The sequence below is a fragment of the Anoplophora glabripennis genome, unplaced genomic scaffold, assembly GCF_000390285.2.
Source record: "Anoplophora glabripennis isolate ALB-LARVAE unplaced genomic scaffold, Agla_2.0 scaffold174, whole genome shotgun sequence".
NCBI classification, from domain to species: Eukaryota; Metazoa; Arthropoda; class Insecta; order Coleoptera; family Cerambycidae; genus Anoplophora; species Anoplophora glabripennis.
In genome coordinates this window covers 739,936-756,156 of record NW_019416305.1, presented here as the reverse complement: position 1 = coordinate 756,156, position 16,221 = coordinate 739,936, and the positions used below count along the sequence as shown (strand labels likewise).

The 16,221-nt window shown below is 32.6% G+C and overlaps 1 protein-coding gene across 1 annotated transcript; it reads left to right on the top strand.

Annotated features, from left to right (window-relative positions):
- Positions 1–672: 672 nt before the first annotated feature.
- Positions 673–15,631, top strand: LOC108906846 (Fanconi anemia group I protein). Its single transcript, XM_018710264.2, has 18 exons — positions 673–790; positions 841–1,124; positions 1,179–1,346; positions 1,409–1,644; positions 1,709–2,048; positions 2,107–2,330; positions 2,387–2,588; positions 3,851–4,122; positions 4,243–4,403; positions 8,014–8,172; positions 8,229–8,420; positions 8,657–8,835; positions 8,890–9,215; positions 12,238–12,425; positions 12,492–12,662; positions 14,619–14,790; positions 14,842–15,058; positions 15,148–15,631. Exons 1-18 carry the CDS (start codon positions 698–700, stop codon positions 15,602–15,604), a joined length of 4,041 nt encoding a protein of 1,346 aa, XP_018565780.1. The 5' UTR covers positions 673–697; the 3' UTR covers positions 15,605–15,631.
- Positions 15,632–16,221: the final 590 nt, after the last annotated feature.

The window sequence follows — 16,221 nt, the reverse complement described above, 5'->3', positions numbered from 1 at the left end:
GAAATTGGCCTCAATGATTTGGGATCGAGGGGGATTATCCCTCTTTATCCTGCCTCATCTCGTGTAGGCCTGGACAGCCTTCGTAGGTGGGCCCCATCCGTCGTCTACCCCGACCGCAAATGCGGCCGGTGTAGGCGCTTTGTGGGACCTCCTTTTGTCCTGGCTGGGCCCCGCCGGCTAGGGCCCTTTCTTCTGGCGCTCTTCTTGCTTCGCCGGTTCGTCTGTGTAAACCCCGGGGGTGGTGTCATGTTTATGGTTGGGTAGGGTGGTATGGCTATGCAACCTGGGATGCGCTTTGCTAAGGTGGCCCTTAGGCTAGCGCGGGAAGGGAAAGGTAAGGAGGGTATAGGGGGGTGTGTATGTGTGTGTGTGTGTGTCGTTGTCTTCGTTTCTTGATCCTGGCGGTCTCTGAAACAGAAAAGGTTAGCGGTCAGGGGGGGGGATGTCGTTGGGGTTATAGGTATGTGAAATCTGGTGATCTGAACATACCCTAATATTTTTTTGTTAGAGACTTTTAACTTTTATGTTTATGGATGTTCTGTCACAGCATAAGTATCAGTTGATATCTATGCTGTGGTTCTGTGATCTGATGGTTTGTAACACTGAATTGTAATTTTGTTTGTTTCACTTGAATTTATTTTAGCGCGATTTGTTTAGTCAGTACGTTATTAATTATTATTAAGTTTACATTAAAAATATGTGTTCTATCGAAGAAAAAATATCTGAATATGGCCAAAAACGAGACACTAATGCTCTTCATCAACTTATATCAACAATCAACGAAGACGAAGTAAATAATTTAAATTAATTTTCCATATAACCTAAAAAATTTTGTTTTAGTTAATTAATCTGGTTAAAAGGAAAATAAATAATGCATGCTTTATTGATACTTGGACATACATACTTCAGTCTTTTACAAATAATACAAAATGTCATAATAAAAGGTATAAAATGATTCAAGCTACTCTGAAAGAATTGGAAGAGAATAATGTGACAAACACTAGTAGTAATGCCATAATTAATCGATTATGCATAGAACTTCCAAAGTTTAAATCAGAACATTTGGCTGAACTCTGTACATTTTGTCTAGAATGCATACAGTTGAGGAAAACTATAAAGATGACGTAATATATTTTTCTTAATAAAATTTCCTGTTTTTACTGTAAAATCTATTTTAGATGGAAGGATCTGCTACCTGAATTGTTAAATATAATAGTTGAAAGGGATCGATTTGATTTTAATGACAATGAATATACTGGAGCAGAATATAAATCAGACTTTATAAACTCTTTATGTATGTCAACTTGGTCGCCTAGTATTGTTACATCTTTAATGGCAGTGTTCATGTGAGTTATAAATCATCTGATTAAAATAAAATAGTTTGTAAATTTTTCATTTACATTTGCAGAGATATGCCCTTAACAAAAGAAGAACATTTAAAAGTTGTGAACAAATTGGGAAGTTTTATAGAAAAAATGACTCCACAAGAAATTCCTGCATTTATACATCAACTCCTAAGATTATGTAAACAGTACAATGGAAAGTCTATATTTATAAGACTTCAAAGTTACTTTGGATTGCGCATATATAATAATGCGAATTTAAATTCTGATAGCTCAGAATCCAACGATTTTGATGCTATCGGTATGTATTATTATGATTGCTCTTCTTTTTTGAATCATTTTATTAGTAGTATAATAATTTTTAGAGAGTACTAATAATCAGGATACGATAGAAGCAGAAAGTACTGTATTATATCATATCCATGCTGCTGCATCTTTAGGGCATGAGTGCATTAAGGAATACTTATCATCTTTAAAAAATATTGTAAAATCACCAGAGTTTGTACTACATCCGTTCCAGCTTATGACTCTCTTCACAATATCTACCATTCCACATTATGAAGAAACAGTGTTCGACATCGTCCGACAAAGTATCGTTAGATATTATAACGAAGAACAAAAGAAACTTAACTCCTGCTGGTTTCGGGATATGGTGCCAACGATGAATAAACTAGAGGAAGTTTTTGGACAAGTTGTTCATTTCAGGTAAGTTATATAATTTATAAATCCCGTGAAAATATTTACATAACTGATTTTTTTTAAGTTTTGAAGATAGAGATTTGGTTCTGCAAGCACTTGTAGGTTTTGGATTTACCTTGCTCGGTGTTGGATCTGCTTTAGGTAGAGACCCTATAGCCGAGAAACAGTGGACATTAGGGAATATTATATTGCTGAAGATTATTAAAAGAAAAAGACAAATTGCTGCTGTTATAATACAATCTCTTTGTAACCACATAGTAACAAGACAAGCTGTTTCACAATATATTGGTATGTATATATTTCATCATTATATACCTAATATAAGTAGGTTTATGAATTTTTAGAATTATTATACCTCTTAAGTAGAACTTTGCCATTACTAATGTTGGAAAATCAGAGTTGCGTTGTGGAGTTGATGGAGAGCCTAGGGCAAATTCCAGGCAGTACTGCAAATCAGTTACTGGATGCTCTTATTCCTTTAACAAAGGTTTCCCCAACACTTCGTGACCATCTCATAATATTATTAAGGAAAGCATTATATTCAAGGTAAAGAGTAAAAGAAAACAAATAATATATGAGGTGTGGCTATAAAATAACGAGACTGATGCTATACAATTTTTTATTTTAAATTAACACATACTTAATTTTTGTCCCCTTCAATATACACTCCTCCTCTCTCCCTACACCTCTTCATGTGAATTTTCCAATGGTCAAAACAGTACTGAAAGTTTTTTCTGTGAGTTTATGACGTTTACCACTTTTTATTTCCCAACTTCAACAGTCTGAAATCTTGTTCCTTTTAATGCAGATTTGATCTTGAGGAACAGACAAAAGTCACATTGTGCCATGTGACACTGGGATGTTATACTTGGCTAGAAACGTCTTGACAGACAATGCAGCATAAGACAGTGCATTGTCCTGATGAAGAACCCATGACTTTTCCACAATTCGGATCTATTTTTTCTGATTTTTTTCACGGAGATTAGCAAGAACTTCGCGGTAGTAATGCTTAACAATTTGTTCTTCAGGGCCCCAGTGAAGGTACACAATCCCATAAATATCGAAAAAAGCAATCATTGCTTTGAATTTTGTGTTGCTCAATCCAGCTTTTTTAGATCTCGCTGAATTTGGGCTCTTCCAATGCATGGATTGAAGCTCGGTTTCTGGATCATAAGTGAAAAACCAAGATTCTTGATCCCATGTTATCATTCTTTCCAAGAAGTTGGGAGTCATTTTCACGGGCATCTAAAGTGTCATTGCATATATTTGCCCGAGTTTCTTTTTGTTCAATAATTGTTGTGAGAATTTTTGGCACCACTTTTGCACAAATTTTTTGCATGTTCAAATTCTTGTGTAAAATTTGCCTTACGCATTCTTTGTCGTAGTAATAATAGTACAAATAGTTAATCAATGGTCAAATCGGATCATATTAGCGAATTTTTCAATATTTTTATCATATTTTGACACTGAGGAGCTTTCCGGGCATGCGTCATCTTCAACATTCAGACATCTTGGAATCGCTTGAACCATTCAAAAACCCACGCACGTGATAAACATTCATTGCCATATACTTTTCTTAATAGAAAATAAGTTTCAGTAGCAGTTTTTTCAAGTTTCAAATCTTATACAAACGAAGGCCACAGCCATGTCTGCAGACACTGTAAAGGTGGTTTGGGAGGCTTCAAGCTACACAGTAGTTGGTCATACAACTTTGGCGCATGCGTAGATCGTCTGTAGTAGCATCAGTCTCGTTATTTTAGAGCCACACCTCGTATAAGATTCATGAAATCAAATATACAAATTTACAGGGTTACAGAAACAAGGCAAATGGCAGTAAGTGGCTTCCTAAAGCTATTGACAAATTTGAAAATATCTAACATGGCTGTTCTGAGTCAGTCGAGTAATAGCACAGGTTCATTTTCTTCCGGGCACTCGCTGCTTACTCAGATATCGATGAATAGAACTACACAGTCTATAGGATCTAGTACGTTCAGCAACGAGGCATTGTGCTTAGAAGTGTTGAGCATTTTAAAGCGGTGTTTTATGCAACAAGTTGAAGTACGAGCCCAACTATATGAAGGTTGTTTATCACTTTTCTATCAATACTTAACAATCAATAATAGACAAATTTTAATTTTACACACATCTTCCAGAATTTATTGAAAAAAAAAAATGTATGCAGTTACCTAATTAATTGTAGGGCTATATGATGCAGTTTGCATGAATCCAGAATTGGGTGTCCCTATTTTGGATTTGATCTGGTTTCATTTTAAAGATTATTATGTTATGGATGAAGATGTTCTGCCTCCTCTGAATTTCAATAAAATTGCCGTGACAAGAGAAATGGAATCTGCGTTACAGGTATGTCAATTTTCTCTTTCCTTGTTAATGTTCAGACCGGTTCCGTTTTGTCACTTGACGGAGTGACTCCTATTTACAGAGGAGATAGGAGAAAAGTAGTTAAGTTGTTTCAGTGTGTTTTTTGAGGAAAATTTAATGTTAAAGATCACCTTTCTTTAGTTTGTTGTTTAAGAGATATAAAATACTTGATTTTTGTAAAGAGAATTGCTTTTTTTGTATAAAATCTAAAGGAAGGAGTACACAGTTTATCTGTACCGTCTAGTTTTTGAGGTATATCTTAAACTCAATGCGGACTAGAGTAGCTTTCCCAACAGCCGGTCCATTGGAAGAATTGTCGGTACTCAGAGAAATAACATCAGTATATTTTTTTTCAAAACTTAACTGTAAGGAAGAAGGAATATTAGTAAATATGCGGATATCTGATTTATTTACAGAAATTATTAGCATTAACAACTGCATAAAAAGAAGCACTTATTGCCCATTCTTCTGATATAACACAAGTATCAAATGTAAATTTGAAATTTTGGGACAGTTCTCAATTTCAGTCAAAAATGATTATTCAGAACTGAACGAGAAAGCTAGAAAGTTCTTGTTAAATGTTTCCGCTATCTGTTTATGTAGAAAAACATTTTCTGCAGTCTCAATTATAAAAATTCAGAATGCAGAAGCTGATTTGGTTGAGATCCCCCATTGCTTCTTGCAAAAGAAATTTGTGAACAAACAGCAGGGAAATTCAAGATCATTAAATATTTTGAAAATTCTACCACTACTTATGTTTTCATGAAAAAAAAATCAATATTTCATTTTATTCCAAAAATTTATCATTTTCTTTTTATTATTTTTCTTAACTTCATTAACGTTACCAAGTGCTTCATTAAACATTAGTAACATAATTAGAACTACTCATTTCGCAAAAGAAGCAATTTTTTTCTAAATAATTTACCTTATCATAAAAAGAACCCAGGACCTCTCGCTACCTCTAATAAAGTGCAAAATTTTTATGCCATTGAATTTTTTCAGACGTCATTCAAAATTATATTTCTAGTAAACAAAATCCTGGAATTTTTTTGAGATGCAAGTAGATCTAGAGTTATTTTACATTATGTGGCTGGTTTCATAATATTAATGAAAATTTTAAAAAAATAATATTAAAAATGTGAATAAAAGATATATTTTAGTGATCAAATTTTTAAAATATCCAGTGTCACCGATCTTCTGAGTTTCTCAGTGAGAGCAACGAGAATGGGATGTTTGCATAAACAAAATGTGTAATGTTTTGTCATTTAATACTATTCTACTTATGAAAGATAATATGAACCTTCTTATAAGCAATAGGCCCATTCAATGATATATAATTTTAAACTTTTTCTTTCATTTTCTGATAGTATTTAACCACCTAAATATATCTTCAAAAAATCAGGTCAGTAGGATTAATAATAAGTGAAATATTTAATTCTGAATTTATAAGGTCCTTAAAAAAGTCTACATTGCCGGAGAACAGTTAATGACGTCACGATACCGGCCACTCGGCAATCAAGTCGCGAGCAGTCGGAGAGATGTGTACATATTTGCCTATACTTTTATACCCATATTTTTAAATGTGAGATATATATCAAGTCTTGTTGAATTGCATTTTTCACACAACATATTTATTATAAACATATACATTTTGGGATTTTTCTCAATGACGTAAATGGTTCGCTTTTCTACAAATTCTTTTGCGTTCCATTTTTGTATAAATGTATCCAACATACTAGACTCGGTACTTGTGGATGTATGCGACAACGTGTATGTGCCAGTAGTACTTTGACTAGTATTTGATGCAACTCAGAACCACCCTCGTTTTTCTTTGGTTGCCCGTCTAGGGGATTGCAAAATATTATTATTTAAATAAATTGCTTATAGGTCCCTCTCGCCGATGTATTTACGAACTTTTAGATGGGGTAGAATTTTTTTTCCGGCATAAGTTGAAAATTCTGCTCTAAATGTTCAAATAATATTTTACAATCCCCTAGACGGGTAACCAAAGAAAAACTAGGGTGGTTCTGAGTTGCTTATAGGTCCCTCTCGCCGACGTATTTTGAAATTTTTTTGAACGGGAATGTTTAGATGTAGTAGAAATTTTTTTTTCGGCATAAATTTGAAAATTCTGTTTTAAATGTTCAAATAATAATATTTTGCCCCTAGACGGGCAACCTAAGAAAAATGGGGGTGGCTCTGAGCTGCCTCTCGCCGACGTATTTCGAAATTTTTGTGAACATGAACATTTAGTAGGGTAGAATTTTTTCCGGCATAAAGTTGAAAATTCTGCTCTAAATGTTCAAATAATATTTTACAACCCACTAGAAGGGCAACCAAAGAAAAACGAGGGTGGTTCTGCGTTACTTATAGGTTCCCCTAGTCCTTCTGCTTTAATTTTTTTATACGCGAGGTGCAATAAACATGCAAATGTAGTATAAATTTCCGCCCACAATTCGGTGATCTGAGCTCCTCCATCTCAAAGATGATTTCCCGCTGGTCATAAACCATGGGTGGGGAAACCGGGGATAACATCACACAAACATTTCATTTTTTGGTAATGAAATAAATATTTTATTCGGAGTCGATACTGAGGTACTTTTGCAGCCCTGGAACTATACAATATTTGTACAATCCTCGATTTCGACCCATTTAGACATAAAAACAATGATTATTGAAACTGTCAAGCGAACCATACTCCATGTGTATTAACACGGAGTGAGACGGGATTGACGGGAGCGAGTGCTAGCTTGAACATTAGTGCTCTGCCAGTCGCCCGTACCGGTATTATGACGTCAGGCAATGGCTCCTCAGCGTTTTTCCACGCTCACTTTTCATTAATTTATTTCACACATTTCTCTTTGAAACAAAAAATTGATTTTTGGCATACTAACTAATTAAAGGGTAAACTTTTAAAATATGTAAAAAAAAATTCTACTGAATTGGCCTATTTTGCTAATAACCCCTTTTTCTATTTGATTTTAAAAATCTTGTTATTGATTTGCATTGTGCTAAACTATAGATATTTTGTTAGAGAAACTTTTTATTTGTGTAACTCCTCTCTGTCTCTGTTATTAAATAAAAGGACAGTGGTATGAGATTTTAGTTGAGCTTGCTAATAGATATCGCAATAAAGGCATAGTCTAACACGTCACAGCTGTTCACCAAATTCGTTTCACTTTTATATTTTGTGGTAATATCCGTGAAGCTGTTGAAAGTTTCATTGGGTATGTGCATGCAGCTAGCTTTCCCTATAGAGCATCTCCAGCAGTGAAGTATGAAAATTACGGAAAAAATGTAAAAAAAAATCTACTTTCATGATAGAGCTTGCAAAATAAATTTATATGTTTCTAAAGGTCAAAGTTATATCTTGTATATTCAATCGATAAACATTTATCTTATTTTTGAGCTTTGGCTCCTTACATAGGTCTGTGTTAGACTTCTATACAAGAAACTGTGCAGAAAACTTTAGAAAACTCATACTTTAATGTATGAAAAGAACGAGAGGCCCAGAAACAAAATGACAATGAAAAAATCTAAAAATTTGTATTTATTAAATTCATAAATTGATATTTTGTTTTCTTTTTACCAGGAACCGTTGGGGAAATTAGTATACTGTACAGGACTAATTGTCACAAAAGTATCAGAGTCAGAGGAGGATAAAGAAAATAGCACCGTTATTAAATTTATCAATATTTTAGATTCTTTGTGTAAGAGAATGATAAATTGTGAATTAATTCATTTGGAATTGGTGAGTATAAAAACAAAATTCTGATGATAGATGTGTAGTGAAATAAATATTTCTAGGATAATGGGACAGATTTATTGGACATCATTCCAGAATCTCAAGAAAAAGTTCACATTCTAAAGGAGGCGATGACTGTGTATGAAGCATTGATTGGTTATAAAATATGTTCCTGGAATAAACAGTCTGAAAATCATGGACAAACCATTAACAGCTTGTTTCAGGGTTACAACAGATTGCTCCATTTTGCGAAGGTATGAATATGGTCGTTTCTCATTTTTATTTATTTTTTTTTTCGTTTTCAGTTTTCCTCAAAACTTTAATATTATTTTGAGGAATACCAATGAAACGTGATAAAAAAATTATAAACTCTATATTAACCTCATTTATATTTATATAAAATTTAATATAAATTTCTCTTATGGAAATAACAAAATAATAATAAATATTTTATGCTCAATTCTCGGTTACAAAATTAGATGTGTTTCAGACCTTGGCAAAACCAAAAAAGGGGGATGCCAAAAAGAAGAAACTTGACAAAACAACACAGCAAACACAATCTGACGCAACGCTGAAGAAAGACAAACAGAAATCGTCAAAACAACTTAAGATTCCCGATACTGTATTCAATTTTCAAGTTATTAAAAGGGCTTTGATACTATTGCACGAGTAAGTGATCTGAATAATAGAATTATTAAATAATTATCAAGAACGTATTTTTAGGCCCGTTATTGAGTGGGTAACAAACGTTCATGTTGTGACAATCAAAACCAAATGCGATCTGCACCAACACGTCATGCAAGCTACAATTTTTCTAGTTCAAAATGTTAGGCGATTCAAGGGAATTGATGCACGTTATAAAAAAGCGTATTACGATTACATTACTGATATCTCTAGTGTGATATTTTTAAGAATTATCAAGAGACTGAATGAATTTGTCGACTTTGACTGTACCACGGCAGTTTTGGCGATGGAATGTTTTCATATAATTTTGACCCTAATAACCAATCAATATAAAAGTAACCTGAAGTCATTTTTGAATAAAGTAGGTAAGTGTGAAAGGAAAAACTTATTTCTAATTAAAGTAAAATAGCTAATAAACGTCAATTCTTCAATAATTACTACTAGAGCAGAATTTAAAATTTTGCAGCTGAGATTAGTATCGATTCTCTTTTATTTGAAACGGGTAATATCAGATCTTTGGTTAAAAATCGAACAAAGAAATGCGACTTATTACTAGCATTGTAAATTAATTTTGAGGGATTTTTGTGTAAATTCAAGGCTCTATTGTGAAAAATTGTACACATTTGTGTACATACGGATTCTGCGTCGAAAGAACAACTCATCTTTTGATGCTATCCACAAATCGATCCAATTTTTCATATCTTCGTAAGTTTGGAAGTGCCGCTGAGCCAAGCCATCTTGCATTGATTGGAATAAGTAGAAATCTAATAGAGCAATCTGGTGAATATGGCGGGTAGAATAAGACATCCTATTTCAGTGTTTCTAAGTATTTTTTGAGTTCATGAGCAACATTTTGAAAAATTATATTGTGCCTTTGCTGAAAGTGTGGTTACTTTTCCTTCAATTCACGGCTCAAATGTATCAATTGTGTTCGATAGTATTCACCAGTGATGGTTTCATTCAGTTGAAGAAGCTCATAGTACACAACACCATGACAAGGCAAACCCTACGATTTTTTACGCTTAACATTATCATAGCATATCCATTTTTTTATAGCCAGTGACAATATAATGCAAAAAAACTATTTCTTTTTTTACCATTGAAGCAATTGTTCATGCTTAAAAAGTCGCCATTCAACATCTCTCAGCTTCAATTCGTATGGTATCCAATTTTCTTGATTTTGAATCATACCGAGTGCATTTAAACGTTTAGAAACTGTTGTGCCATCAACATTCAACGATTCAGCAAGTTTATCTTGCGTTTGACATCAATCTTGGTCAAGTAATGCTTCCAATTCCTCAACTTTTTCAGTTGACTAGGGCGTTCTTTGTCAATTGTATCGAAATCACCACTTGTAAAATGTCGAAATCAATACTACTATGTTTTTATTGATGGAGTATGTTCACCGTAAGTTTGCAAGGGCACTCGATGACTTTTAAGAGCACTTTTCTCTGAATGAAAACTAAAACTTCCTGCAAATGATTTTTGTTGGCTCGTAATTCGATATCTTCGGAGTTGAGAAAAAAATATGTTGTTTACAGTGCAGCAAAATTACATAATAAGGCCGGTGTCCCATGCATCCGAATTCCGATGTACGATATCCGAAAATGTTTTAATTCATACGAATGATAATATTATAATTCACATGCATCCGAAATTAATCTCATAGAAATCAATTGTAAAACCATGGAATTTATTACAAGATGAAGGTGAAACATTTTTAAATGACAACCATAGCTATATATCTTAGAAAATATACGTAGTATTATATTTCCTACATTCGACATTATAATATGACATTTATTTGACTGTAAATATACCAAACAACAATCATAGTATGTTAAAAACTTAAAATGTGAGGTTAAAAAACCTACGATTTTGGACAAAAGTTAAAATTATTTCTACTTTTTCCGACGTCATATGAATTTTAAAAATTTTGGATGAATATGAGCGGTAAAAGTTTGAATGTATATTAACCATGTATGATGATGTATATTAACACTTTCGGACCTTCGTATCGTCAGAATTCGGATGTATGGGACACCGGCCTAAAAAGTAAAACCTAATGACAGAGCTTTGACATGAATATACTTACAGAAGAGTCCGATGCGATATGACATAAGTTACCTACGCCATCTATTGTAAATTCTTCAAAATTAATTCACAATCCTAGTAAACAGTGTAGTTTAAAAAAATGTATTTTAATAAACGTTTTTACATAAATATATACACGTTTTCTGTAAAAATATTTATGGAACGTTTATAAGAATATCTATTTATTGGAGTAACTTGGTTGTTTTGCACAAATATGATAAATATGAAATTTGTTTTGTAAATAAAAGAATACCAAGTATAACACAACGTGTCAAAACTGGGGTATTTTACTCGTCTAGATTTAACAATATTATTATACAGGCTGTTACAAATTCGCTTCTCACTACAGGGATCTCGGAAACGGTAAGAGATACGAAATAGCTTAAATGGGGGCAAAGTTGCGTAATCAGGGGAACAACATTATGCCTCTAAAAAAAACAAGACTAAAATGATTAGTATCATGTTAGCCTTGATTTTTTAGAGGCATAATGTTGGTCTCCTGATAACGCAACTTTGCCCCCATTTAAGCTAGCTCGTATCTCTTACCATTTTCGAGATCCCTGTAGTCAGAAGCGAATTTGTAACAGCCTGTATAAACAAACAGTTTTTCCCTCCGAAGACCCCATTCTTAGAGTATAGGGTGTTAGTTAAAAAACTATATATACGTCTCGTTCTGAACAAATGAGAATATTGAAACTACATTTTATTATTATTATATCGCAGCGGTACTCACCGTTCTGCTGACGATTGATCCTAACTGTTTTCGAGATATTGCCGATGTATTTCTAGCCAGGGCATTAATTCGCAGAGTAGTTATTTATCGTAATATCATCAATTAAAAATTGTTTCGCTTAGTGGCGACAAGGCTTCCTGTAATTGTGACCACTCATAAATGTTAGTACCTTGTTATATCATATCTCACTAATATGTAGAATTATTTAAATATTTTTACAAAAGATGTTCACCCGTGTGCTTAAATTGTGCCATAATTTTTTAACATCCGGCATCTCAAATATGAGAGGGCAAATATTTATAAGAAAATTTGTTTAAATTTGGATGCGGAACACATTTCTTCATTTTTAACAATCTGTTGCGCTGCAGATACAGACGTGTTGACATGCATTCAAATAATATAAAAAGTGTGTCAAAGGCAAAAGTGATTAAAATTGAAAAAAAACAAATCTGGTACTTTCAATCCCTCAAAGAAATAAACTGGACGAAATTTGTTATTACCTATTTCTTTACCAGTATAGAAAGCAATGCTTGTATTAATTTAATTCCTTGAATTTCCAGCTGGAGAAGAAAAGAGTTTTGTGGCTCAGTTGACAACGTTTGTTGAACTGTATCAAAAATTATTTGAAACTGATGAAGAAGATATCAGCCATGATCCCGAAGTAAAGAAATTATCGCTTACCGTTATAAGCACTCTCAGCACACTCGCTGGTCAAATACCTAGTGACAGTAATGCCTTATCTATTCAGGTACAATTACACTTGTGAGTGCTAAGGATTAAAATAGCAGGTATTAATTAGATTGCTTTCTTTTAGATGTGCGAATGGTTGAAAAAAATTGCTTGTCAAAACACTGTTCCTAGTAAAGTTTCAAGTAGTTTTGTAAATCTGCTATTTGAAATGCACATAAAATATAAAGTTAGTTTGACAATTTTTGAACATATTTCTGTCAGCATTGGAGACATCACTGGTGTTTTATTAACTCAGGTAAGTTAAAATTTATTTATTTATTTCTTGTTATACAGGGTGTTTGGAAAAGTTGGTACAAGATTTAAGGAGGTGAAAGTACAATAAAAAATAAAAAAATTGCTATAAACATTGGTCCTATCATAAGTTTCATCAAAATCGGTTATAAATAGGGTTAGTTTTCTAACTACCCTTAACAGAAATTTTTCGAATTTTTTTTATTCCTTTGAATTAAGAGCAAATATTATTTTTTAATGAATTAGACTTTTTTTGAAGAAAAAATGTTTCTACTTTTTTTTTCGAATTCTGCGTAGTTTAGTCAGAAATAATTATTTTTTAAATAATGTATGGCTCAGAACAGTAACTTTTTTTTAACATTTTCACATAATAGGCATCTTTCATGGTGATAGTTTCGTTGTAATGATACTAATGATTGTCACTTTCGCATGATATCGTTTAAATTCTTATGTTTCTTTATCTTCTTAGTTGTGGTCTTTGTGCTTGACTTTGCATTTCACTCGATTTTTTACAACCATGAACCATCATGAGCAGACACTCTTCTTACACTCGCAGTGGGATTACGTTAAAAAAATCCTAAAATTACTTCATTTAAATAATGCCTACGCCTCCTTGGACGGCCAAATTTACGATATCTTGGAGTTAGGGCTCCTGATTCCATCGTTCTTGCATGAATTTTTTCCAAACAATTTTGCAGAAGGTTGCCCTCTATCAGGGAAACGATGCCCATACTCTTTTTGAACCGCCAGACTATTTCCATTACAGAAGCCACAAATAAAACGCATATCGGCATATTCACGGTTAGTAAAAGCATAAAGGTTCATGGTTGTAAAATGAATTGAATCTTTGTGCGTGACTTTTGCAAGCACAAAGATCACAACTAAGAAACGTAAGAATTTAAATGATAGCACACGAAAGTGACAATCATTAGTATCATTACAACGAAACTATCACCATGAAAGGTGCCTACTATGTGAAAATGTTAAAAAAAAGTTACTGTTCTGAGCCATACATTATTTAAAAAATAATTATTTCTGACTAAACTACGCAAAATTAAAAAAAAAAGTAGGAGCATTTTTTCTTCAAAAAAGTCTAATTCATTAAAAAATAATATTATTTGCTTCATAATTCAAAGGAATAAAAAAAATTCGAAAAATTTTTGAGGTTGACAACTTTCACCTCCTTAAATGTTGTACCAACTTTTCCAAACACCCTGTATATCTATCCATAAAGGCCTTTTAGCATATATTTATTTTTTTTTCAATTAGCAAATGTATTGCATTCTACTGATACTTTTCCTTGTTACATGTCTCCTCAATAATCTTTTTGAAATTAATTTTCTAACAATATTTATGGAAAATATATGATTGTTTTATATAAAATCTTAGATCTAAGGATTTTATTTAAATAAATAGGTATTTCAAGTATCTGGTACTTACTGTGTTTACTCTGCAGATGTTTCACATTCTTAGATTAATGCAATGTATGGTAATGATTTAACTAAATAAACATAAAAATTCAGTGACTTTGTATACAATTATTTCAACCAGTGGCAGAGATACTGGGAGACATTCACAAATTTTGTCAATTTACGAAAATATAGATATTTGCATAAGTAATAAAACATTTTTCAAAAGCTTTAAAATTCAATATCCCAAAAACTAAGCCATTTGGGATATAAGTTTCCTTTTAGAACGATATAATAAGCCACTCCTATTTTGATGTACTTAAATGACACCCTGTGTAAAACAAAAATCCATTTTCTGCAGCCATCTTTGATATGCCGTAGTTCCCTTACAATGCATTTTAGCATCTACGTTCATACGAATTTTTTTATCGATTTGAGATGAATCAAATGAATTTGTGATCCATTAACATCCTGTGTCATAAAAGATATTATTTTTTAATTGTGTTTCTTTTCTTATATTGTGATAATTGGCATTAAAATTAAATTTTTAGGAAGACCATGACGAAAATTTTACACTGATAAATGAAGGAACTGTACATGGTATACTTTTATCATTGTGTAATTATATTAAGGCAATATTGGAGGACACTGATGCTGTAATAGCACGTTTAAAATCAGAGTATAATATTTTGATATATCCTGGTGTAGAAAATGTTGAAAAAAGTAATATTTAATCGGAATGTAAATCACTATTCCTAATTAAAATATTTTCAGAAATGGAAAACTTGAGAAGGAAGGAACTGGGTGTTTGTTGTCAGCTTTGCTTCGTCGTTACCGTCTTAACAAATTTAAGTAATCTAGCTATCGAGTCGGGAAATGAATCGGAAGCTGTTTTTAAAAACGACATGCTTTTATTTTCCACACTAAGTTCACTTACCAAACATTTTGGAGTGAGATCTTCAAAAGCAAATTTGGCTTTTCAAAGAGCAAGGTAACTGAACAGAACTGTGTTTATTTTAAGTATCTAATTCAAAAATCATGGTTACAAAAACAGGTATTATTTAGTGTTATTCATTTTAGATTTGAGAGGTTGGTAAAACTAGCCGGCAAACAGTTAGCACCTGCGGTGTATAAATTTATCTTACATATAGATGAAAATCAAAGAAAAAAGGTGCAACCAACTCAAAAGAAGAAAAATATCGAATCAAGCACATTGAAAAGTAGAGTTCTCAGGGAGACTAGACTCATTCCGAAAGTTATATACGAAATAGAACAGTTCAGTAAAACTATCTTCCAGTTGTCAAATAAAACAAAAGTGGATTTAGCAAAATATATCGGACAGGGGATTTCAAGAGATTTCAGAATATCAGAAAAAGAGCTGAAACAAGCTTTGGAGGGTGGCGGTAATCCAGATGTAACAGTTAGTACTCAGTCTACAAGAACAGATGTAAGCGAAGAGGAAAATAATGAAGATGATGTCCGTGACACTAATGACAAGGAAGAACAGCCTCCCCCTAAAAAAAAATCCAGAACTTAACTTTTATTAAAAATTAAATCTGTTACATATAACTATTTTTAAATTTGTCTATAAATACTGTTAAGCAAACATGTGTTTTATTTATTTAATGTGTTTTTATTGTTAAGCAAACATGTGTTTTAATGATTTTACATGGTGGGCCACCAGTAAAGCCTCAGTCGCTAGGGACCAAACGGCAAATGTTTAGGTGGGTACGTGTAGGTTGATTGCGGCTACATTTTAAAAATATTTTGAAATATACAGAGTGTCTAGAAAAAGCATACCATATCAAAGTTATGTGTTTTTAAATGGAACACCCTGTATTTTCTGCATTTTTGAAAGCACCATAAAAAAATAGGTGAACTTTATAAAAGGTTCTGCATGCCTAGGACTTATTGTTTGTGAGATATTTCATTTTAGTGAAAATGCGGGCTTAGCTTAGAAATTTAATATTTGCAATAAAAAAATTATTTTAAGGAAGTGTATTTTAGATCCTTGAAATTATAAATTATTATATTTGTCGTCACTTAGTATTGTACAGGGTGTTCAAAAAACTGCTCAATACTTCTCTCAACTTTAAACAGCAATAACTTGGTATTTTTGAAATGGGACACCCAGTATATTTTTACTTTGGAAGT